The sequence below is a fragment of the Acanthopagrus latus genome, chromosome 9 (genome assembly GCF_904848185.1).
Source record: "Acanthopagrus latus isolate v.2019 chromosome 9, fAcaLat1.1, whole genome shotgun sequence".
Taxonomy (NCBI): domain Eukaryota; kingdom Metazoa; phylum Chordata; class Actinopteri; order Spariformes; family Sparidae; genus Acanthopagrus; species Acanthopagrus latus.
The window spans coordinates 16,961,778-16,987,944 of NC_051047.1; the positions used below are offsets into that span (position 1 = coordinate 16,961,778).

Genomic DNA, 26,167 nt, shown 5'->3' on the forward strand with positions numbered 1-26,167 from the left:
TCAGGGGTGTAAATATTGCATTAACTGCGGTCGGCCCATTTTCGTGGACCGTATGCTACAAAATGGGGCTGCAGTTAGCGCCCCACTCCATCAGAAACCACCCTTTCCTCCGGCAACCAGAATACCTCATTCAGACAGGAAAGGGTCAGACGAGGCTGTCCGTTACATCTTTCTCTCTGCTATTCTGAGCTTTGATGCGTCTGCCAAATCCCTTTGGGACTCACGTAACTGTTTTCTCTGGACACCGAGAGAGTCCTCCTGTGCTAAGCAGCTAAACCACTGTCTGTAATCTGTGCACAATAGAGCTCATTCCTAGATGCAGAAGCGAGGAATCTGCCAGTCTCATGTGCGCCTGGGGGAGCATTCCTCCAGGGCTGAGTCACCACTTGAAATGTAATGACATATTCGTCTCCCCAGACCCCCACTTCCTCTCTCTCTCAGTGCAGCTCGTACCTCCTTAAAGTTGTCGAACGCGGAGAGAATAATTTCGTGGCCTCCCCTCACGAGACAAACTGCCGCCAGGAGCTCCAGGACGAGAGCTTTCGTTCTGTGAAAACAGGGAAAAATATAAAGGCATGGATGGTTAGTAAATGACAAGCGCCAGAGCTGCGGCTAACCTGTACTTAAACATGGAGCAAACAAAGAGGAAAACAGGGTGATATAACATCCTGCCTGTGCTGAAACCTCTGTGTGCAATGGGGCAGAATTTATCACAATTAATGTGTTTTAAAGATGTTTTAAAAATAACTTTATAAAAGATGTAAAAACTCAAGGATAAGAAGCCTACATTAAATAACTCACTGAAAAAAATGAAAAAAGTCCACATTTTTATCTTATCCGATAGGATTAAAAAGATGGGCCACAAAATTAATACTTCAGTCCTAATCCGTGTGTGTGTGTGTGTGTGTGTGTGTGTGTGTGTGTGTGTGTGCGTGTGTGTTGGGAGCGCAGAGGACGGCTACATCCTGTGCGGCCACTCTTCGTTCGAAGCAGGATTTGATGTGACAGGTGATGCGGAGTGGTTTCACATCCACTTTTGAGGAAATCCTTGAGCCTTGCAGGCATGAAGTGAAAACACACACACATATACCCAGCCACACACACACAGAGAAGTGAGTCCTTCTTGCTGGCTGTTTCAGTGAGCAGCTGCCAGTGCAGTGGAGTGTGCCAGCGGTGCCCTGACCCGTCTGTCTGCATGAATGTGCCCCAGAGCTACAAAGACACTCACTCTGGATCAGACTGTGCAGGTGCACTGAGGCTCATGTTGAATGCTCCATTATGGATGTTGGTCTTTGTTGGTGAAATACTTGTATTTGTTGAGCTTCAAATGTATCAAATCTGTTATTATCTATTTTTATTTGAAAAGAGAGACACAAAAACCTTCAGGTTTCCTTGTAGATAACGAGCAAGCAAATTATGTAGTGTTCTCGCAGAGTTAACTGCTAATAAATGCAATATGCAACTGTTTTTTAGGTTTCAAAACAAGTCCCCATCTACTTCAGGTTTTAGGAGAAAAACTGCATCACTGTGTTGCTGCGAAGTTTTGTGGACCCACGAAACATCAGTAGTTAATGTAGATATTGACTGGGTATTCATTTTTGTGTGAACTGTTCCTTTATTGTTAACCTATATGGACTGTCAAGTTATCTTTAACCTTTGCTTTTACTTACCTTGGGTTTTTATTGTTGAGACTTAGTGCAATTTCATTCACAGCATGTGGGTGTGACATGACCATGTTGAAGCCATACTGCAGGATGAGAAACAAACAGGAGGCAGTCAGACGCAGACAAATCAGCTAATTTACAAAGAAGAGGAGGCACAGAAGAAGCATTCCTCTGCATAATAAATGAAACATGGAGGACTGGCAGTGGAACAAATTGAATTTGGCTTCCGTTAGATAAGTGTGCTTTAGTCCAGAGGGACACGCTTCCTTCGAGGACTGACCTGGTAGTTCATGATAGCGCGCAGGCACATGATGCAGACGTGGACGTCGTCTTTCTTGCAGACCAGCCTTGAGTTTTTCAGAGTTCTCCGACTCGGCAGCGTGTTGCAACTAAAACAGACGATGGAAAGGATGAAAACAAATCAGTGATTAAAGAAAACCAGGCTGTTTTTTACTTAAACAGGTGTCGACTGTATGAGCATCTGAGCACAAACACAAGTGCACTAGAAATAAGAAAAACAGATGCCATTAGTGAATGAGCCTCCTCCACATAGTGAGGCTATTAAACTGCCCCGCCACCTTACATTAACACACAAACAAAGGACATATAATCTACAGCCTCACCAGGGGCCACAGGATGCCACTCTTTCAATTGTTTTAATTTTATGTCCTCCACAAAGATATCACTTACAGCCTGCACAATAGAGGCCAGTCATTTGCATGCAGCTCAGTGATTGGGCAGCTCAGTGTGGATAGAAACGAGGCCTTTTCTCACAGCGCAGCTCTCACAATAAAGAGAGAAATGCTGCAGCAGCAGTATTACTGAATGATATGCAGAGTCAGTCTGAGTAAAACAGTTTATTTTCAGACTTTTGTCACGAGGTTCAATTGCCAGCCCGAGTCCTGGAGAAAAATGTGTCCTCAGGCTACTGATAGACACGCCGATTCGTGTCAGCTCGCATGTCTGAAGGCATGACTCCTCTGTGAGTCACAATGTGGTGTTTTGTTTGTCTGTAAACGGCTAGATAGTTTAGACAAAGATAGTTTTTTGATAAACTGGCAAACAAATGTCAAATTTGTGCTATTTACTGTGTGTTTGTGTGTCTGACGTACATGGGAGACACTGTGCGGTAAAAATAACCTAAAGAGTTCATTCGAGGCTTTTCCTCTCCCGATTTATCAACAGCTACACTGAGGCGTGGCACAACAAGCAGGAAATGAGTAACAATATTTCTCAATCTCAAACCAAGGTTCAGTAATGATAAATGATTACGTGACACCCACAAAATGTAATACCTTGACCTGCATTGACTCGTCTGAAATGACTCAACTAAACTTTACATAACACATCAAATACAACACGGTAGATCCAAGAGGCTTTACAGACAAGATCAGACAATAGGACAGGGGAAATACATTCAGGATGGTTTAAGTCAAAGTAAGGACAAACAAAGAGATACAGACACAGCTGAAAGACAGACACAGATGAAGGAGCTCAGGTCTGTGACACTGTAATATGGAGACAGGAGGTCCCAGAGATAAAAAATAAAAAATACATTCTTGTGACCTCGAGGTTTAAGTTGGTGACTTTGTGACCACAACATTCCTGGTTTGAGTCAGGTGAGGGGACATAGGTTACGTCATGTCCTGTTCGCTCTCCAATAAAAACAGAAACAGACAAACAGAATCATCCTGAATGTAAAAAATCCTCAACCCGTTTCAGCCAGGAATGGGCCATGAGTTTGAATTTTCACATTGTCTTTAAATCAGAAAAAAATGGAATAGCTCGTGCGACTATGGTTATGTCTCAAAAATCATACATTTCCATTGTTTTTTTTTCCTCTTGTCATTACTGGCACCTGAAAATAATGCTATACCACAAGGTATCTCATCATTACAGGCCACAGGTAGAGCTGAGCTATTATTACCAGGCTCCAGGAAAACTTGTGTAGCATGGTCTCTTCCACACAAGTTCAGTGCCGCTATATGTTCATGTACATGCTTACATTTATATCATTCAACAATTGCTGAATAGTTCCCAGCGATCCCTCGTTTCACCATCAAGCCTTCGTCAGGGAGTCAAAGGTTTGATGCTGAAATTAGTCTGAGTTTGGTCCAAACATGAGCATACTGTGACACCAAAAGCACTTAATAGTTTAAAAGTTAGTGCCTTGGAGTTTTTCTTGTGATTTTTATAGATATATATATCACAATCCACAGAGAACCTCACACAAACTCAATTTGAGTCCAGGAAGCACTCCAACTTTTTCATGTTAAGAATTGTCCAGAATTTAGATTTTGCTCCCCAAGTTACTTGTGTGTTGCATTTTATTGCCGGATGACTGTATGAGGTTTAGGGAAATATTGTGGTTTTGTTCAAAACAAGGACATTATTTACATAATGACATAAATCGAGTTCCTGCTACTTAGTTGAGGTTGGCATAAAACTTGCACACAAGAGACACATTCAATTATGATTTGTCTCTGTTCCCCGCCATTTAGAGGAAGTGGAAATATGAAGCTTGTGCAAGTTTGAAAACATTTTTAAAAAATAACATTGCACTCTATTGCCTTATAATCACGAAACGTGGTGTGGCCCTGGAACATAACTCGGGACAAGACGTCCGAATTGAAGGAGAGAGAGCAGTGAGTGGTGCTGTGAGGATTTAATGGTTGCAAAAACACAAAGACAAAACTTCTACTTTTGCCACTTTTCTCAAAACAGCACGAGCACAACAAACAGAGGATGTTCTAAATCACACCACAGAACAACATCAACCACTACAACTACAATCTATAGAACCACAGGTCAAACACAGCTATGTCTTGCGAGCTCCATGTAGCTCTTCACACATACCGTCTGATTTGAGAGCACTTTGGACAGTTCAGCGTGCTCGTGGTCCTTCAAGATGGCAGTTTGCAGAAGACACACACAGATCTTATTTCTACACCCAGTTACTGATCTTACATCATGCTAATCTAAGCGTGACAACACAATAAAGGCAAAACATTCTGTATAATGGACATCAAGAATTTCAAAACTGACAGTAGATCAGAGCAAATGCTTCATAATTAGTGTGACATCTCAAAGACAATGTATCCAAAATACAGAAGACTTTCAGAGGCAACCTAATCTATCCCCGGTGGTTTTGTGGCTGAGTGAAAGCCTAAGCTTTTACAGGGCTTTTGTAGAAAACTAGGCTAGCTTCTGCACAGAATGGCATTTAGGGAGCCACACAAGCAGCACACAGGCACAGAGGCAAGAACAATGAGTGCAGAAAAACCCATTTGCTCCGAGGAAAAGGAGAACTCAGTCTGAAGCGCAGGAGGGGAGGCTGGCAGTACAAATAATTCACATCCCAGACACAGACAGCAGGACAATTAAACCGGGCAGCGCTAGCAGGGAGGTATAACGTACAATGAGGCAGGGGGATTTGTATGTGTGTATTTGTGTGTGTGTGTGTGTGTGTGTGTGTCTGGGGAGGGAGCAGGGATGCAGGGTCACGGCTGCAGAGAGCTCAGTCAGCCAGCAATGTGAACCTGCCTGCTGTCGAAGACTGGCAGACAGAAGAGGAGATGACTATGGACGAACACGAGGACAGAACAGAAGAGACGGTTAGCCTCACTGAAGACCTGTTACACACACTGTACGCACTCAAGAGGGAAGACACAAGGACGCCTGATTGTCTGGTGATTGTTAAATATCAGGTCGTTCCCATGAAAAGGTATCTTTAGCATTGATTTTCTGATAATCTTTACAAACAAGTCACACAATTCACATCTATAATTGCCTACGATGGATTAATTGGATTACAGTGTGTAAGACAAGAGAGCAATACAGTGAAACAGTTCTTTCTAAGCTACATTTTCTTTAGCTTTTGTCATTGTTTTTGTCCCAAAATTGAAGATAAGTTTTTCTCCTCTTACCTCTAGTGCTATTTATCCATCTAGATTGTTTTGGTGTGAGTTGCACAGTTTTTGAGATATCGGCTGTAAAGATGTTTGCCTTCTCTCAGATATAATGGAACTAGATGGCATTGAGTTTATGGTGCTCAAAGTGTCAAATAATACTTTTGAAAGACTCAACAACAATGTGTTTTTCTAGACATTATGACCCGATTACTAAAGATAATCCACCAACTTCGTTGTGAGGAGTTTCATGTTGGAAGTATTTTCTCTTCGTATCATTGCGAGGGAAGAGGGAATTGTGCACCTACTCATAGATGAGACGCTAGCTAACTAAGCTAACTAACGTTACAGCTCAGCTGAGGAGGACGCCAATTAAGGTGTGCATCCCATGTCACAAGCCTCTCGTCCATGAGTAGATGCACACACAAGAAATATTTTACAACATCTTTATAAAGATAAGATAATAATGACAACTGAAATTATCTGGAGCAGGGGTCAGCAACCTCTTTGAGACAGAGCAAGAACAGAGTAATATGGTGGGACGGAGTAAAAAATAAGTAATATCTGTGTGGGAAACACTGTTATAGACTTAATAGGTTACATGTATTAGGAGACAAGTTTGAGGTGCTCATGTTGGAGACCCCTGATCTTGAGTAACCACGTCCTGATTTCTGAAAAAAACACACTACTGATGACATTTTCAAATGTTTGCTTTTGCCTCTCAAGCCAAGTGCCATCAAGTTCCATTATATTCAAGTGAGGTCAAACATCTCTCAGCCCAATATCTCCAAAACTCAGCAACACACACCCAAACAATCTACACAGATAAACGGCATTACAGCTAAGAGGAGAAATACAGTATGTATTTTGATTTTGAAGTGAACTGTTCATTTGAACACATGGAGAGAAAACTAAAGCAAAAAGTGCTGTACTGAAACATCAATGGAATGACATGGAGGATTAGCAAAATAATGCACAACTGAAAAGGATTTATGCTTCGGAGCATATATTAGCATGGGCTTTTGAATTAACCGCTGTGAAATCCTCTGTGTGAAGGATTTGGAGTTAAAATGGTCGGTTTGGTCTTCATAAAAACAAAACAGAAAAAAAAGGTTTGCCCCATAAAAGAAATATTTTCCTTCTGCAGCATCGTCTGTAATATGAAAAATTGTGTGTCATGATTGTGTGAAAACCAGCGTGAGTTTGACAGGCCAAATTATCCGGACAAATATTACGTCGCCTCACGCTGAAAAAAATGGGTCTTAAGCCATTTAAAGTCTTACAGACCTCATGACTGCTGCAGAGGCATCATATGAATTGTGTGACTTCTGAAAATAATCACAATACAACCATGTAGCTCCAGCTTAACACTGGGTAACAATGAGAGGGGGAAAGAAAGAACTCTGAAAGGCAAAAGTAGCTGTTACAAATCACACAAACACACACACTGAATGCTGAATCTTTCTTAACCATCGATAAGTGTGTGCACCATACCGTAACGTGGAATGTCGCCCAGCACGTGTGATGCCATTCCCAGTGATGGGTGATGGCAGGGTGCTTCCTCCATGTAGGTCTTCTATAGAGCGGCTCCAGGGTTTAGACTTATCCATCACAGCCTCAGGGTTGTTCTCCAGAGAGTCTCCATCAAACCTGTCGCACAATAAAAACAAAACAAAAGTCTGACTGCTGAAGCACCGATGTATGGGCTGGACATTAGTATTGGCTGAATTTTATCTGTTGTTTGCCAATAATTTTTTGTGCTGGTACAGTCATGAGGTGCTGGCTCGTGACGTCCCTGCCATCAGTGTGTAATGCTAAGTACTGAAAAGTTGTTAACCTGGAGTAAATAATCATTTTTGAAGCTTTTATTGCATAAAACACCTCAGTAAATACCCTTGTTTGAATTATAAAAGGTTTAAGTGTCTTGTAAAAGATAAATTGCAGGTTAGTTTACAAAAATATGACATCTCAGCAGCAGTCTATACAGTATCTGTTTTAAATCCCATTTAGCGTTTCTCATATTTTGGTCCAGCATTAGTATTAATGAGTGCTGGCGCAGATGAAAATATGCTCAACTGCAGTGCTAAAGCTAGGATTTCAGATTTTTGGTTTACGCATAATACTGTAGGTAAGCAAAAGGTCTCATGTTCTGTTGTACTTGGAGGAAACCTCGGAAAGAGCTGGTAGTTACAGCATACCTGTTATGATCTATTTCAGACTGGTCGTTTTAAATGCTGCTGCAGTGGTTCTGAGGGTAAACACATTTTTACTGCTAACCATTCATAATGTGGACAGACCATAATGACATATGGTGAAGTGGGGGAGTGAATTAGAAATTTAACTGCGTGGCTCTTTGGCCCTGAACAGGGACCTTGTGACTGACTAATAATCACACCGTCAATCTATGAATAGAAGCCTATGGCTGGTATAATACACAGTGCCAATGTGTCAGCAATGGGCCCCGAGTGACTCAGTGTTTCTGACAACCAGGCAGCAGCCACAGTGATGGCAATGGTGGTGGTGGTGCTGTGTGGAGATGCATCAGCGGCTGTGCAGAATAGCAGCATTGTGTTGCTTGTCGGTGCTGCATATAGACTACACTGGTGGTAAAGACAGAAAGAGCTGGTAGTGACTTACGTGACGGCATACTGTGCAAAAGAAAGATACTCCACCAGCACATCCAGGCCTTTGTTGTCTTCATTCAAGAACTCTCTCACCCACCTGAAGAGAGACAGAAACAAGTACAACTGAACAAAGGCACACAAACTTCTATAAAATCATGTGGTCAGTTTCTGTCTAGAGTTCCCCAGCAGTTTGAGCAAGAACCAGCTGCTGTAATACCCATTTCTGACTTTAAAGGAGACATACCATGCTCATTTTTAAGGTCCATCATTTTATTTTGGGTTTGGAAAAGGTTTACATGTTTCAGTGTTCAAAAAACACATCTGTTATCTCATACTGTGCAATGCTGCAGCACTGTATTCCCCTTCTGTCTGAAATGCTCTGTTTTAGCTTCTGTCCCTTTAAGGCCCCCTCCTGAATATCTAGTCTGCTCTGACTGGTCAGCTCACACACGCCTGAGCCAGCACCACTAACAACAACAGAGAAGCTGTTATAAATCATTTATTTTATGCCGAATTAGTTGCTAGTTCGAGAGGAGCCAGTTGAGGTGGCTCGGGCATCTATATCGGATGCCCCCTGGGCGCCTTCCTTCGGAGGTGTTCCTGGCATGCCCCACTGGGAGGAGACCCCGAGGAAGACCCAGGACACGCTGGAGTGACTATGTTGCTCGGCTGGCCTGAGAACACCTTGGGATCCTCCAGGAGGAGCTAGGGGAAGTCTAAGGGTGAGGGAAGTCTGGGTGTCCCTGCTCAGGCAGCTGCCCCTGCGACCCGGCCCCGGATAAGCGGAAGAAAATGGATGGATGGATGGATGGATGGATAGTTGCTAGGCAAAATTATTCAAAAATTTGACATGTTGATGTGGTGTGATGTCACAAAGACACAGAATTAAATGGGGGACCACTGACGAGGCGTTTCAGAAGCAGTGTTTTCTGTGGGAAAGAGGAGCTTCTGTTGACAGTTTTAACTTTCAAGACCAGAACCTTTACAACATACTGGAGGAAACAAAAAAAAGGTCTCCTTTAATCATTTAGACTAAAACTGATCTACTTTGGGATAATCACAGCTTAAAAACTTATTTTCAGTCTGTGGTACTCTACAGTAAAGCAGTAGCATGAAGAAATTGCCCTGTAAAATTATCAAACATGCTTTAAAAGACAAATGTAATGGTTTAATTTTACTAATATTTTCTCTTTACTTTGTTTAGTGAGTGATGTTTTAATGTTAAACATGTCCTAACATCTGAAATACATCACCATCACAGGTCTTTTAGTCGAAGGATCTACAAATTAACACTAAGATAGTTTTAAGGCTCTTATTTGAGTGGTATATAATATGTTACTTCCTTTTTTCTAACCCTCTCTGCAGCCTTTGGCCATACCTGACCTCGGTGTCCAGATGTTTTCAGATCGTTTCCCCCCCTCTCCTTTAGTTTCTCCCTCTCTTTGCCAAGAAAAATTGTAAAAAAACTTCAAAGCTTCCTGGCTCAGAGCAGCAAACATCTCACGCATGTATGTGTTTGCAAAAGCAGAGGCATCCACACACATATCCAGAATCTCATTACTGACTGTCTCCTCTACAAGACGCTCACACCGACACACAGTTTCTACTCTGGTAAAGACAAGCCTCCAGAATGATCAAAAGCCCATTCTCACCTTCCTTGCAGGCACTGAAGTGGGCCACCCATTCAGCACTCTGTGTGCTTTAATTTCTTATTCTGCACAGAAAACCCCAAGGTTTTCACAGGAAACTCCCGCTACTTTTGGCATGTGCCATTTTTCTCCATATTTATAGGCACTGTAAGCTAAATCACAGAACATATTTATTTAATCGTGTCCTATGAGGGTGATGGTGTCTTTTTATTGGAGCCTCAACAGCTTCGACAGGCCTGATTGCTTTGTGATTAGAGAAATTTGCAGGGCATAAACATAATGACATGCAGCCAGGTTTCTGAGTTGTACCGTGCTGATGGAGAAGTAAGGCTAAACTGCTTTAAAAATCCACTAGCTGCTTCTTTATTAGCTCCCCTGTGGTGTAACTGCATGGGAGCGAGCGAGGCTAACGAGAGCATCCAGTAAAGCGGTGCCTGGTGGGGCTCGCCGTGTTTTAAAAGGCCCCGGAGGTGTGGTCTTGTCGGGCCACATGGTAATCATTACGGCAGGACACTAGCTAACAATCCTCCCATTCACCACATGTTGTTGACCACTGCACAACATGTGAGGAGCAGGCAGGCAGGCAGGGGGCCGGGGTTATCGACAGCAGGGCTCATACAGGGACAATCTGCCTTTTATACACAGCCTACATGGTGCTGATATTCCTGTTTCACCTCTGAAAAGAAACAGTAATCATTCACTGTCTGAACGGGTGACATCTTGCTCCCCCCCCCCACCTCAATCTATCTCCCTGTCCCTCAGCCATTATTCTAATGCCATATTGTCTAATCTAGATTAGGCCGATTATTTATGTAATCTAGTTTACCAACGTACGGTCTCACAAATGAGATAATCCAAGTAAACAGTGCCGTGACTGGTTTGCCAGACGGACATCCTCTCTGGCTGTGGTTGGGAGTTTATTTTGGTTTGAGGAGCAGAATCTGACCTGTGTGTGGAGGAGTGTGAGAGACGGTGTTGTCAGAAATACAAGATGAATTGTGTGAGTGTGAGTGAATCAGGAGTAAAGTAATATGTGTGTAGGAGGGAGGAAAAGAGAAAAACAGAGGGATTAAAGGATGTACAGTAGTTTAGATAACGCGTGTGTGTGTGTTTGAGATCTTGTGACGGTTGTGTAATCAGCGTGCCTCAGCATCTTTGTTGTCACAACAGTCTGTGGACAGCGGATGCTCTCATGGCCATCATGGCTGCTTCTTCCTGTGCTTGATGGGGTCTCCATGTCTCCTGTGACCGCCCACCTCAGACAACCCTCCAAGCTGCTAGCCCTCATCCTCTTTCCTACCAAACAATCCTGGTGCTTTCCTCTCCCTTGTCAAAAACAAGCACATTTCCAGAAGCAGCTCCCACAAGTTGGATTGGTTGGATGGGCACTTCTTGCGTACCATACGGTCAAGCTGCTCCCACAACAGCTCAATGGGGTTCAGATCTGGTGACTGCGCTGGCCACTCCATCACCGATAGAATACGAGCTTCCTGCTTCTGCTCTAAATAGTTCTTGCACAATTTGGAGGTGTGTTTAGGGTCATTGTCCTGTTGTAGGATGAAATTGGCTCCAATCAAGCGCTGTCCACTGGGTATGGCATGGCGTTGCAAAATGGAGTGATAGCCTTCCTTATTCAGAATCCCTTTTACCCTGTACAAATCTCCCACCTTACCAGCACCAAAGCAACCCCAGACCATCACATTACCTCCACCATGCTTAACAGATGGCGTCAGGCATTCTTCCAGCATCTTTTCATTTGTTCTGCGTCTCACAAACATTCTTCTTTGTGATCCAAACACCTCAAACTTAGATTCGTCCGTCCACAACACTTTTTTCCAGTCTTCCTCTGTCCAATGTCTGTGTTCTTTTGCCCATCTTAATCTTTTTCTTTTATTGGCCAGTCTCAGATATGGCTTTTTCTTTGCCACTCTGCCCTGAAGCCCAGAATCCCGCAGCCGCCTCTTCACTGTAGATGTTGACACTGGTGTTTTGCGGGTACTATTTAATGAAGATGCCAGTTGGGGACCTGTGAGGCGTCTGTTTCTCAAACTAGAGACTCTTATGAACTTATCTTCTTGCACAGTTGTGCAACGCGGCCTCCCACTTCTTTTTCTACTCTGGTTAGAGCCTGTTTGTGCTGTCCTCTGAAGGGAGTAGTACACACCGTTGTAGGAAATCTTCAATTTCTTAGCAATTTCTCGCATGGAATAGCCTTCTTTTCGAAGAACAAGAATAGACTGTCGAGTTTCAGATGAAAGTTCTCTTTTTCTGGCCATTTTGAGCGTTTAATTGACCCCACAAATGTAATGCTCCAGAAACTCAATCTGCTCAAAGGAAGATCAGTTTCATTACCCATAATACAACTCATTTACTGAAAGTTTTGGTAGTGCCTTATATAGCCTTGAAGGAGCAGGCTACAGAGCTCACTTCTTTCTAAGTTCAAACCTCAGTACAGTCAGTACTGAGGCAATGTCAGACTTCATGCAGCTCCTACTGGAGCCACAAAAGCATTTATACGACTATTTAATGGCAGTATTTTCTAATGTTTTTGCCATACTGCAAAAAATAACAGTGGCTGAGTTTTAGTTCTGTTTATTTATACTGCTATAACTAAGCCAGGTATATTTTCTATTATTCTAAAAGAGCTGAAACGTTTTATGAAGGGAATGAAAAGCAAATAGCTATCCTTGGCTGTAGCAACCAGTTGCCATGCTAGCTGCCATTAGCAAATAACACAGCTAGCCGTGAAGCTAAGTGGCTCTATTAGCTGACTGAAGTCTGCCTGCAGGTAAAACAGCTCAGTCAACCGGTGAACACTTAAATCAGAATGTGACTGAACAAAGCCTCAGAGAGCAACTGGTGCCAGTTTGAAGACAGGGGATACAGTAGGGAGGTGAGTTACAACTGCTGTGATTTGGATGAGATGATATGCAGGCAGGGACAGGAGAGGCATGTAAGGACAGGGGTGACAAAGAGATAGTGTGAGAGTCGAAAATGGCGTGTAGAGCCTGCATATTTTCATATCTACTCTGTGATTTGAAGATTTATTTACACCAAACCAGTGGTGTCTGTGGAAAGACAGTTTAATAAGTTTGTTAATGTTAAATGTTAATGTCTATACTCTGAGCCAAGGAGGCACTAAGCTTGTCTTGGCTCCTTGAATTCAGGCATTGTTCAGTTGTATTTTTCTATTTTGTAAGGAAAAAAGGTTTGAAAAATATCTATTTTCTTGACTAGGGAGAGTTCAATTTGCTTCCTTATTAGATTAAGCAGCAAACTCAGCCCATTACATCTGCTACCTTAAACTATAGACGGCTATCAGACTATCGTCTCTTGCTGTTCAAAGAGGTATTAGAAGACAAGACAAAAACAAGGGCTAGCTGGTTAGCATGCTTTGTTCACACTGTTGAATGCTGCAATTCTTTACTTTTCCATCACATAAAGTTAAATCTTTTTGTATCTCTTTTAGATGTTGCATTGATAAATGAAGCCCGTGGATCCTGCATATCCCAGAATGCATTAGGCCACATTAATGATGTGGAGCAATCCATCACAGTCTATCAGGGTCTCCAATCACAGAGACCCATGATCTAAAGCGAGACTAAACACTGAGCCGTTGCTGTGATATTGATCTTTCCTGTGGCTTGACTATACAACACTGAATCAATATCAGCTGCAGCACGTTGAGGCCTGTTAACTCAGAATACCTGGAATTACCTGTGAATACTGCAGGGTTTTTAATCTGTTGTGAAATCATGATCTCTTTAGCAATCTCTACAACAGTACCACTGATGAATCAAGTAGTGCAACTCAAGCACTGCAAGAAAAATGTGTTTTCCTTCCAGAGGCTGCTCATGTGTCAGCCGTCCCAAACAATCAATCGATTCATCTTTTCTCCATCGCCACATGGCTTTCTGTGTAATATTAGGCCGGAGATGAATGGGGGATGGTGGTGGTGGTTAGTGTCAACGTCTCTGGGTGTCTGGAATGTCAGATTTTTTCCCCCTTGAATCTAATATAACCAGGTCCAGGACATTCAAGCTTCACACAATCCTGCAGTGACTCACCCTATATGATTGGTCCGTAACGAAATTTCCAGTTCTCTCAGGACTTGGGTGGACTCCTGAACCCTCCGTCTGAATTTCTGAGGAGGGAAAGAAAGGGGGGAGTTAATGTTTTCTCATACGGCTAGAACTGTAAATCATCAAGTGGTAGCGTCGGGAAGTTTTGGCCAAGGGAGAACTTTTTTAAATGACTGAAAGGTCAGAAAAACAAGAGACAAACCGCAGTGACATTTAAATGTGAAACCAGACAAACCGTGCACTGATTACATAATAAAAAAAATCAAGGTTGGGATTTGCTTGTTAATAAGATTTTTAAAGTGGGCCTTTTCCTTGCCAGTAACGATTCAACAGGCTTAAAGAGAAGCTGACTCATTGGAAACTGTGAATATGGAACAGCTCCCGTTATCTTGTTTGCTCACATTGCTTCTTTATATAGCAGTAATCCCTCCTGCTAGCACCGTGATAAAATCAAGTAACCTAATTGGTTACCTCTCAGGCCCTGCAAGGACACCCAGCCACCACACAAACACACAGGTATACACACACACACACACACACACACACACACACACACACACACACACACACACACACACACACACACACACACACACACACACACACACACACACATTCTGTACTCGTTACTGTGGCTACAGCTTTCAGAGAGTGAGGGATGAGCATGGAGGCATGAGCTGCCAGGGAATGAAACAGAAAACAACAGAGCAGAGAACATGAGCCGGTTCCTCTTTGATTTCATCCTCTGACAGCGGGTGATCTGTAGAAAAATGAAAACAAAAAGGCTCTTCAGGCTGTTACACAACCGCAGCAACAAAACAAGAAAAAGTGAATGACCAGTAGCGATCAAACAGGAGTGGGAATCCCTGAAGAGAGGGAGTGTGAGTGTTGCATCAGAGGAGGAGGTAAATATGTTAATGCATCACAATGTGTGTGCGGTTAAAAATAATACATTATGTCAAAAGGGAAAAAAGAAGCTTTAGTAGACACATCCAAAAGTTCTGACATTATGCTGTCTGGATGTTTTGTTTCAGAGATATCTACTCAAGTTAGCATGCTAACCAGCTAGCCTCCATCCTTCCCAGTCCAAAGCTCCTCTGTTATTGTATAAACACCAGCACTCGCCTGGTCCCAGAGCTCCCAGTCGCAAAACACTAGCTGCTTGGGTCTGAATTTGACAGGATGAGTTGTTTCATATCAAAATGAAAAATTATCAAATTATTCCACCCATTAGCGAACAGAAATTGTGTTTTTTACACGTTTTTGTACAAATAAAACCTTTTTATAGGTGAACTTTGGAGGATTTTATCCAGTCTGGACCATCTCCTTGCTGAAGCTTTAAATATTTATTAGACAGTCGTCTCTAACAAGTGAGTAAGCCCATTTCATAATTGAGTTACAGCACCACAAATGGGAGGATTTGTTGAATTTCTCTGTTTTATATCAATGTAAATTGATAATATTTACATCTTGGACAGCTGACAGAATATAGTAAGATATCTCAAAACGTCTTCTTGGACTCATTTATGATTTTTGAAACTGAATAGACAAAATCATGTATCGATTAAATCTGCAAAATAAGTGTCGGACCAGTTAAAAACAATTACACACAATTGTGAGGAGAGGAGAGGAGAGAAGAGGAGAGGAGAGAAGAGAAGAGAAGAGGTCTCCACCCAGGGTTGGAGGGCCTGGTCACTTTCCATGATGTGTTTGTATCACGGAGGAAACAGAGCTCAGCCCTGCGTTAACCTATTATTACCATCCACAGAGACGAGAGCAGTTCCCATAGCTGGGGTCGCTCTCTCTCCCTCTCCAGTCTGTGTCTTTGGGCTTGGGCGGTGTGTGTTTGGCACATGAGGAGATGAGAAACAGAGTGTTTTTATTAGGGAGGAGCCCTTTGTGCGTTGGTGTGGAGAGCAGAGCATATTTAGGGGTACTGCGCAGGCTCCCAGAGGCACCCCGTCCTCCTCCTCCTCCTCCTCCTCCTCCTCCCTCTTCTCCCACCAAACGCCCTACACTCCACACTTTAAGTACTACCAGCTGCAACACAGAAGAGAGAGCAGGAAGAAGAGAGGAGCCGACAGTGGGGGGAGAGGGTGAAAGACGACATGAGCGGAAAGGAGAAGAAGAAGAAGAAGAGGAGGAGACGGGGAGGGAGCAGTGAAAGGGGAAAGTAAAAGCAAAGGAGACAGCACGGAGAGTGTGAAGGGGGAGAAAGAAAAAGAGAGGTTTGAGGGGAGTGTGAGCTCAGGAGGGGTCATCCTGGAAACAAATCAATGGCTGATACATTCTTGGGGACTAGTTGGACTGGAGCTCTTCCTCCTTGGCTGCCTATTGGCTGGGAGCTGCCCAGAGGAATGCACCGGAGCCTGCCTATGGAAAGCAGAGGCAACGACCTCCAGCTCCCTCACAGCGGCACAAAGTGGCAATTGTTTTGAGTTGGAAGAAAAGGGGGATGGAGCAGGAATGTAGAAAGAAGCCCATAACTCTTTCTTTCCCTCTCTTGTGCTTCTCTTTTTTTGTGTCTCTCTCTCATTCTCTACCCATCTTTCCCTCCAGCCAGTCTACATTATTCAGTCCTGCTCCTCACTCTCTCATGCAATTCCTGTTCACTCGTCTGCTTCAGGTTTCTGATCCAAGCAAGGCAGAGGCAGCCATTCAAGGCAGACTGTTTTGTTTTTTTTTTCAAAAATCCCACGCGTCTCAAGCTCGTGAGACTAAACATTCAAAACAAAAATGTGTGTAAACAACGAGGTGTTGGGACAGTTTCTCCTATGTTGCCTCATCAGGAGCAGTTAGTTAGTCTTGCAGCCGCAGATGAGTTGAATCAAAAGAGAGAGGAAGGATGTGGCTGAGATAAGCAAACTAGGTAGACAAACAACAAACCTAAGTGATGTCTTGTCTGTCTGTGGTCCCTCAGTCATAACTATGTTGAGCGTTTACACCAGAGAGGTTCAAACATCTTCAGCAACTCCCTCAGTTTGACATTTTTGCTAAAGTGTCTTGCTCAAAAGCATGTCAGCAAAAGGTGAAGAAGCAGTGAAGATGATTACTTATTTAAGTCATGGTTGGCAACCTGTCAACAAGCCTTCCTCTCTTACCTTGACACTATCTCTGCCCCAGCACACAATGCCACGATTAACCTTAAGAAAGTGTTATGTCTGGTTAAACTTGCGTCAGTCTTCTCTCACTTCCTGCTTTTCTTTTTTTTTCTTTTTTTTTTTTTAAATCATAGCTCCTGTGAGAAACAACAGGAGCTGAGCAGTCTCCTACAACAATAGTTATCATCCTGTTCCACGGAACTATCAGATGAAGCCTTCAAAAACTTCATCAATATGCTTATTTGAAATTATTTTGAACTGAACTGCCAGCTAGCACCATCAATCGAAGTTAGATTGGTTTGGTGTAGTTTGCAATTGGCAGAGGGTAAAAGTGTGAACCATTTAACCGTTACTTTTAGCTATTTATTTATCTATTAATGTTAAACCACCTAGCCATTACTTTACAAGCTGCTACTGCTATTTTTAGCAAGCCGTTCCATTTGTATCCTTTGTTGTTTTGATAATCTATCCATTACTTTTAGCTATCCATACCAACTGCTACTTTTAGCAAACTATTCAAGCTGTTTTGCTGTAGCTAGCTGTCCCAAATTTTAATCTACAACTATAAACTAATTTAATAATGTATCCTTTTAGGATATCCAATACTTTTTGCTAACTATACCATTTGCTACTTTTAGCTAACTGTTTCATCTGTATCCTTTAGCCTACCTAGCTACTTCAACCATGTTAGTCATCACTTTTAACTTACAATACCAACTGCTAGATTGTAGCAACACTGTAGCTATTTGAGCCTTTCATCCAGAACTGTTCCAACCTGGAGCTATTCCAACCTTTTATCCCCAACATTCAGCTATTTCAATCATGTATTCATTCAACAAATACCCATTACTCTGAGGTATGACTAGAGCACAGTAGGAATCAACCAATTATCCAATATATTTTTAGCATGTTCCAATATTTATCAATTACAAGGCTGCTTTTGACCTTTAATTCAACAAACTGTTACTTATAATTAGGCCAACTATTTCAACTGCTTTAGCCTACTACTTAAACTGTTAATCCATTACCTAAGTAACAAAGTTTCAGTCATTTGTCATTTACTATTAGCAAGCTCACTATGTACTTGTAGCTAATGTTCAGCTCTTTATTTATTGTGATTATTTACAACTTTCAGCTATCGATTTCAAACTCTTGTCCACTACTTTTTTAGCTATTTTCTGACAATTTGAGTCTTTTCTGTAACACCTTTGGAAAATTCCCAGATGTGAGCCTACTGTATAACATATTTTTTGCATCTTAATTCAATCAACCAGGGAGAATTTAATTCCACAACCATGCCTTTTAAAGGATTTTCTGTGTCTCTATGCATGTGCCACTGTCTCTTTTGCTACAGTCATTACAGCTCAGCTCCTGCTGCTCTAGCTGGCTTATTGTGATGTAAAATTTTAATTCCAGTCAGTGCAAATTGAATTATTCAGCGATTTGTTGTTATTCTGGCAGAGTCCATTGGTTAATTTGTTTATCACAGAGACCGGTCTCCCGGCACCACCCCCCCACCCCCACAGCGCTCTCACCCTGGCCAAAAGACTTAATTTTGGCGAAGCATGAGAGCTGGCTGATACTTTGCTTCATGGAGCTCCTCCTCTTACTCCCTTCTTCTCCTTTCCAAGCAGCCAGGAAAGCCAGAGCTGGCTGCTAGGATGACATGAGACAATTTTTATCATGTTGTGAAAAAAGCTTAAGCTACTTCTCATGTTTGCTCCTGCCATGCGGCAAGCAACTAGCACCAGTTTCAACACTATTATTCTCTCCACTGCCTCAACTCATATGGTTTTCTGTTGCTCTTCCTCAGAGAGAGGTCAGAGCAAGACAATACTGTCAGCCACAGAACAGCATCACAACGGATTGGTAAGGATTCAAGGATTCTTGCTTAATGACACTTCAGCTGGGCAGATGTTTCTCAAACCTGGGCGTTCCAGATAAACAACTGTCTCCTTTATCACAAACTCACTCACACTGTTGACTGTTTTGTAACTAAAATTCCCAAGCTGTCTGCTCCAGAAGCCTTGTGTGCAATCTTTCCTCAGCTGTAGGGATATCCTGGATGAGAGATAGAGGGTTAGAGGGGAAGGAAAAGCTGCAGTAGTGGAACGGCCAGAGGAACAGGATAGCATGTTGGTGAGGGCACTCACCTTTCTTGTGACTGCTGGGTCTAGATAACTCCTCAGCTTCTGGAGGTACGTGTGAGGCGGGTTTTTCACTTGGAATCGTTCCTGCCAAAAAAAAAAAAAAGAGAGTCAATTGAGTACAAGAAGAGGAAAAATATTAGAAAGCATAGAGAGACAACATAAAAAAAGAAGGGAAAAAGATAAATCCCATAGAGAAAAGTCTGAACACATGTCTGGTAGAGGGTTAAACTGTCGTTGAGAATATAGCCATCAGACTGAAACTGAACAGGCTTTGAGTAAACAACAGTCATCATGAGTCATCCTTCAATTGTTGGGAACCAAGATTAAGTTCTACATTAAGGGTTGGAAAGAGACTTGCAACAATGATCCCTCTATTTCTGCTGCAGTGGACATGACAAGCCTTTGTCAATGACCAGCACTCAACAGAGCATATTTTCTTGGGGGACTTCTTTGTAAATATGGGCCCATTCAATGATACTGTGTCACATTTTAGAGTGGTTCATGTTTATAATATTTCATACAGGTAGATGAGAGCAGGAACGTAAATCTCTTTAGAAACCTGGTCGCAGTCTGGGGAACACCAAGAAAGGTTTGGCTGTTGACTGAGCTGACAGAGTCGTTCTGCCTGCAGGTGGTCATAAACGATTCTGCTGTTAATGATCGTGATTAGTACTAATGAGCTATAAAGCAAGACCTGCATGGGGATTCTAGCCAAACGTGTTTGGCTGTGTGCGCAGGTGTCTTAAGTTCAGCCAGGAACAGTTTTAGGTCAAATCCCTCAGCGTTGTGCTCTAAATATAAATACAAGAGATTAGAGGTGGATTTGGATCAGTGTGTTGAGCGGGAAACAGTATTTGGATCAGGCTGAGTGTCACACCACAGCAGCATGAATGGTTCCGTTACCGCACTACACTGAATCAGAGAGTATGAGACTTGAGGACATTTCATTCATGAAATGTATTCTTCAGATGTGGGAAAAGACGGGGAAGATAAATACTGACAGACAGCTAGGCTGTTATATATCATCCATCTTTGATTTTGATTTTCAGTGCATGCCAGAATATGCAAGGACCTCAGCTGCGCATCTGTATGTTGCTTGTTAGATTCGCTTCTCACACGAAGACATATTTTCTCAAGTACAGTAGGAAGTCAAACATTCATTAATCTCCTCAAGGAGACCTGTAAATCCACATACCAGGATGTAGTTCTATGGTTTCCCAGGTCAATGGACATTGTCTACATTCTCTGTTTTGTGGATCTAACAACACCAAAGTTCTCAGTGGTGTTTTATAGCGAAGATGGACCAACCAATCTGAAACAGAGTCTACTTCTGCTGACATCCAAAAAAAAAGACACAGTGACACAAAGAGTAGTGACACAATAAAAAACATACATTTTAAGGGTGTGGTTATTGTTGAAGTTGTAATCAATTAACTAAACTGTTGATGAAACAAGATGCATCAGGTTAAGGGTGCCTGGTGGTTCCCCACCTGTTTCTTTTCATCTGCCAATGCAAACAGAAACAGAGGTTTATTATTTCCACCAGATCCAACCCTACACTCATCAGACATCAAGGAAATGCAACATGGAAATGATCCCTCAACACCTTCCCACCAATATACACTCATTTGTGTTCACAGGATCACAGAAATTAAAAGTTTCATGATTGGAAAAGGAGCCCTTGATCTCTGCAGGTCTGCTACAATGACATCTTTTTTCAACCTGTGCTGTCAACTGTAAGTCTACATAAGTTGAAACATTTTCATGCTTTTCCCAGAATTCATTTTGTCATATAAAGACAAAGTTGTTGCCAAGATTAATTTTCAGTTTTTCCAGTTGGAAAAAAAGCAAATGTATTCATATGGAATTTATCATTTTGCTTGCTTCAACAGAAATTAGAAAAGGGTGATGTGGCCGTTACAACCAATTGCAAATGTACGATGTCACTGTCCACCCAACACAACAAACATCAAAAGCCACAGCCTAAAAATGACCTCTCCCTCTCTGACAGTCAAAATTAAGTTATTAGTTTCATAAAAGGAAGCATTTTCTTCAACTCCACTGTATTGCAGCACATATTATGAAGTTGTTCACATTACTGTGCCTCCTTCTGTATACAGATAGTGATCGGATCACATTTCTGGGCTTGCCTGTGTTATCAGTATCATCACATGATTCACTGCCAGAGTGTGTCTATCTCACAAAAACAGGAAAGACGACAGTGGCGTCAGGAAAGGGAGCTGGCTCTCATGGACACAGCTGACACACGGCTCAAGTCTGCAAAATGAACACTGTATATTTCCTGTTCTGTGCAAAGAAATGTGAGGAATGGAGGGTAGTCAATACATGAAGCAAGATACGATACTGTCTGTTTTTAGGACATATAAACTTGTTCGAGCATGCTCTGCAGCAGTTAAAGTTTGTCTGAGGGAGCTGGTTTGGAATAAATTTCAAGGTTGTGCTACACCTCCCTTTCTGTACCTGAGGAACCAAGCACTGACTCAACAGGGGGAAACGCTTCATATGAAAGAGAGAAACCGGCTGTATATAGACGCCCTGCTGCTTCCAAACAGCCACAGGACTGCAACAGATTCTGAGAAGTCTCCAGATTTGACAGTGATGAGTTCATCATATCTCTTTCTTTATACTCTTTATACTTTTAACCTTGTGCTAACATCAAGAGCGCCCTCCATATTTCATAAATTCTTGTAATTGCCTGAAAAATGTTTAATATTTCAACCTCTGGTGGCATTTGCCAGGGCCTGTTTTTCATAGGGGATGTACCTGTCATCTCTGCTTCCTTGCCTCCCTCCATCACTGCTGTTTCCATGGTTACATAAAGAGATTCACTGAAGCTATGACACAGAAAATATTCACTCCCAGAGCTGCCGGTGTTGTCAGGGGTATAGGTTTGTTGGGAAAACAAGAGAGGGATGAAGATACTGGAGGGCTAGTTTAGCAACATTCTTTCATGTTTCACTGCTGAAACAATGGGAAAAATGGATCGTCTTACATCATAAATGTTAACTTTCTGGTATTTTGTTGACAGGAATTACAGTGCTATATTGTTTTCTTGTTTTAAACTTCACATGCAGCCATTTAACAAAAGATAGACTGATTACTGTACACTTCTTTGTGTTATGCTCTGTTTCAGTGCATGAGAAAGCTGAGACGCTTGTCATCAAAATCACCAGGTCATGTTTTGGGGAAACCGCTTCACCGACAATAAAAGTGAAAGCAACTATTTTCACTTCAGTTCTGACCGAGGAACATGCAGTCCCTCTCTGAACTGAAAGAGGATCTCTGACTGCTGTTCTACGGACTGGTGAGCTCTCTCTGGCACCGTTCCCTTCAGGTTCAGCGGCTATCAATACAGCGCGAGTGGGTGGTGGTCTTGATCTTGTCTCCGTTTTTTCTCCTCTGCTCAGGGAGGCAGAAAAACTCTGTCACGGAGGCTGCAGGCTGAGTGGAGCACTCAGACCACAGCTCGCTGCACAACGTGCACCCTCTGTTATTTCCTATGTGTAGCAATGACGCCAATAGCAGGCTGAGTTTTTTAACTGGCTAACTGATGTGTGCACCCTGCTGCGCCACTTAACCCACTTGACCAGGGAAGCCATGGCAGCGTGTAAAGACAGGAGAGGCTTACAGGATAAAGGCAGGGCAATGGAGCATGGGTGCTGTGTGTGGGACAGACCCTCTCCAGGATTAGATCAGAATCATTTTGTTAAACTGTAAAGACAGCTGATTAGTTGATGAGTGCACCTGAGCTTAATTACTTCCAATATCACTTCTTTTGTGTCAGGTAACCATGCAGCCTCCAGTGCATGAAGTGTGACTTGTACAGCACTACATCACAGCATGTCAGATGAATGTGACTGATGCTCACCTGATCACAGATGAGTTCCCACTTCTTCTCGTTGTCATACTGCCGCAACAGACGTGCTTTGTCCGGAGGAAGATTCATCGAGTTCTGCAAGAGAGGAAAAACATCAGAGTTAATTGGTTGTGGATAATGAAACATCATCAGTCACACAAGTCCATTAAAAACTGACATCCCAGATTAACTAAAACCACTGAAGCTGTGAACCCAAAACAAGTTACAGCCCTGCAGCCTCTCTCTCTACTTGACCATAATAACTACATGAAAAATAAGAGTCATGGTAACCAAGACATGGTATGATGGTGCTGCTTGGGAGATGTTAGCGGAATTAACAGGTTTCTTCCTCTCTGGAACACAGCAAACCTCACAGCGAACTGGCCGATTAGTTGAATGAATGTATGAACATTGGTTATATACATTACAGTATATCATTTTTTAAAATTATTTCACACAATGAGTAACCGAAAATAAGAAATAGGCTGAAGCTCAAGGCTTGTTTTTGCTTATCCTATACCATCCATAAAATAACCCTGATAACAATTACAATATGTGTGTTATAATGTATACAGTGACGGCTTGAAACTGATATTTTCTGAGATAATCATTGTGAAAATCCCATGAGGTTGCAACCCGAATATCAATATCTAATAATCAAGCAACAAGACCGACTCCTACCAAGTTTTGAACTGAAACATACAGTCCATGTCTGCTTAAAAACAAACAAATTAGCAGTAAGCAGAAGACATCATAAAATCAAGTATCACCTCAGATACAGCTGTACAGTGACAAGGTTTTCGGTCTAGGATTCAAACCTACAACATCCCGCTAAGTAATTTCCACTTCCAACAACACAGCTACCAAATATCTGGCAGACACAAAAGCCACTAATGAGAAAATCCAAAAATATCCATTGTGAAGCGCTGCAGAGGAGTCAGCAGGGAAAAAGAGGTCTCTCCTTAATGAGAGTTAGGCTGCGACACTGAGGCAGAGAGGAAAAACATCTAAGATCTGCTGTTTGAGTAAGCACTTTAATTTGTGAAGCAGGTGACCGAGTACAACCCTGACATGCTGAAGTGCACCAACACCAATGAACTAACCAGACATCCTGAGACTCTGACTACACTGAGAGTGAATGAGAGCATGAGCAACTAAGAGGATGCTCAGAACTTTTGCTGTAAAAACGATATTTCTTGTTAATGATGCTCACAGCGGAGAGTGTTTTGTTCAGGACAAATCTAATCCGACCCATGTGTTGGTTTGTCTGAAAATGAGCCCCAATCATCCTGAAACTGTTACACAACTTCTTTCTTTATCCTACTTTCCTTCGTGCACCAACACCTCTGCAGTTGTCTAAAATTTGGCTTGATTTAATACAAGCGTGACTCACCCCACCCCTGTGTGAATTAGACAAGCTTGGAACAATTAAGCAGCACTTAATCGTACCACCTACAGCATTGAGAGCGCACAACATGCAAATACGTCAGCAGAAAAATTAAAATAAAACACGTGACCCAGCGGGATATTAGTGAAGCACTAACATCAACCGCAAAGAAAATTGCAAGAAGTAAATTACAGGCACGAAAACTGCAGGCAGAAGCTGTCAAATCGATACAAGCAAAAGTGCTTCATCTTCCCTCTTCATCTGCAGCTTACATGTGGTTCATTTGAGAATTTTTTCCACTGCTGAGGAAAGAAAAAAAGAGGAAAATGTGGCCATCATGCACCGCTCAGCTTGGGGTTCATTTTCCCCTCTTCATACAATGGCCTGGATCATCTATCAGTGTGTGTTCAGCACACAGGGGGGAGCGAGAGGAAGATGGATGAGGAACATCCTGGGATCCAGCCTGTTTCCATGAGCGAGTAACACCAAAACAGAGTCAGAAACTGACCGAGTGGTCTGATCCACAACTCAGGAAGGATCTTCTCATTTTAGGTGACACATCAGCTACTGATTTACACAATCGTTGGTAGCTTTGGAATATAATATTCATTATAATGTTTTCATTGGTGTAATTGTTGTGTTTTTGTTACTTTAGACTGAACACTTGAACACTATGTCTACAGAGGGAGTGGGTCCTCTTCTATTGAGTCTGCCATGTTGCATCTCCATGTTTCTACAGTAGCTCAGGATGGACAAACCAAAGTCTGGCTCAAGAACACATGGCCCGTTCATGTTTTTCGTGCTTTTAGCAGCCACCATGAGGCAAGAAGTATTCAGTTGGTCGCTGGACCTTTAAATTACTGAGAGTCAGGTAGTTTTTTGCTTCTACTGCAATATTGTTGTATTGTTGTTCAATACCCTGACGAAGACTGTCTCATCAAAACACTGGAAATTCAAATAAAGTGTTTTCTTTATCATGCTTACAAGTGTGCGACTATCTTCCTTCACTCTTGTACTTTTGTCATGGTTAGCACCTCTCCAATCTTGGTGTATGTTCCTCTCATTTTCAGAGGCATCAAAATCACTCTGAAACACAACACTTCAAGGATTATTTGGTACAAACACCCAGGTTGTACCGCGTCCAGCCTCTTCTACAAGAGCGACCAGGAGATGACATTAGTATTCAACAGATGCTGCGAGCCGGCTGATTGCTGCTGTGCTGACTGCAGGGAATCGGGAAGTCTCTATTGACTCAGTCTGGCTGCTAACCAGAGTTAGTCCACTCTTTCCTCCCCTAAACACATTAAAATACAATTTGACACCTTAGCGGATGGTCACATTCAATGACAGGAAGCTACTAACAGTCTCCCCAGATCACACACTAAAGTAAAACAGGCTTTTACATTTTGTGGATGGTGAGTTTGTATTAAAAGGACGGTAAATCATTAAGTTATTTCTAGACTCCTTTCTAGGCACCTTTTTATGTTTGGATACTGGAGAATTGGTTTGTGGTGATGATGTGGGTGCTCCATGTAGGTGCCGCTCTCCCACAGGCTGGCTGGTTGGTTTGCAGAGTCGCCGGGGGCTTCCTGCCTGGTCAGGCTCCAACTAAAGCAGAGAACCACTTCTACCAGCCCTCACTTCATCCAATGCTAATGAGCTGTGACAGGCACTCTGCTTGCCGGGGTCAGGTTACCCTACGTCTGTCTACAAGCATACAATTTG

General features: G+C 42.4%; 1 protein-coding gene across 8 annotated transcripts in view; it reads right to left on the minus strand.

Moving 5' to 3' along the window:
• fmnl2a (formin-like 2a) overlaps positions 1–26,167 on the minus strand; it is a 62,762-nt gene that overhangs the window by 19,109 nt on the left and 17,486 nt on the right. For all 8 annotated transcript variants that reach the window (XM_037109520.1, XM_037109521.1, XM_037109522.1 and 5 more), the window contains exons 2-9: positions 23,068–23,151; positions 19,182–19,262; positions 13,913–13,989; positions 8,210–8,293; positions 7,067–7,222; positions 1,945–2,053; positions 1,671–1,747; positions 454–547 (exon numbers count right to left, since the gene is read on the minus strand). In XM_037109520.1, coding sequence (XP_036965415.1) covers positions 454–547; positions 1,671–1,747; positions 1,945–2,053; positions 7,067–7,222; positions 8,210–8,293; positions 13,913–13,989; positions 19,182–19,262; positions 23,068–23,151 — 762 coding nt within the window. The remainder of the gene's footprint in view (positions 1–453; positions 548–1,670; positions 1,748–1,944; positions 2,054–7,066; positions 7,223–8,209; positions 8,294–13,912; positions 13,990–19,181; positions 19,263–23,067; positions 23,152–26,167) is intronic.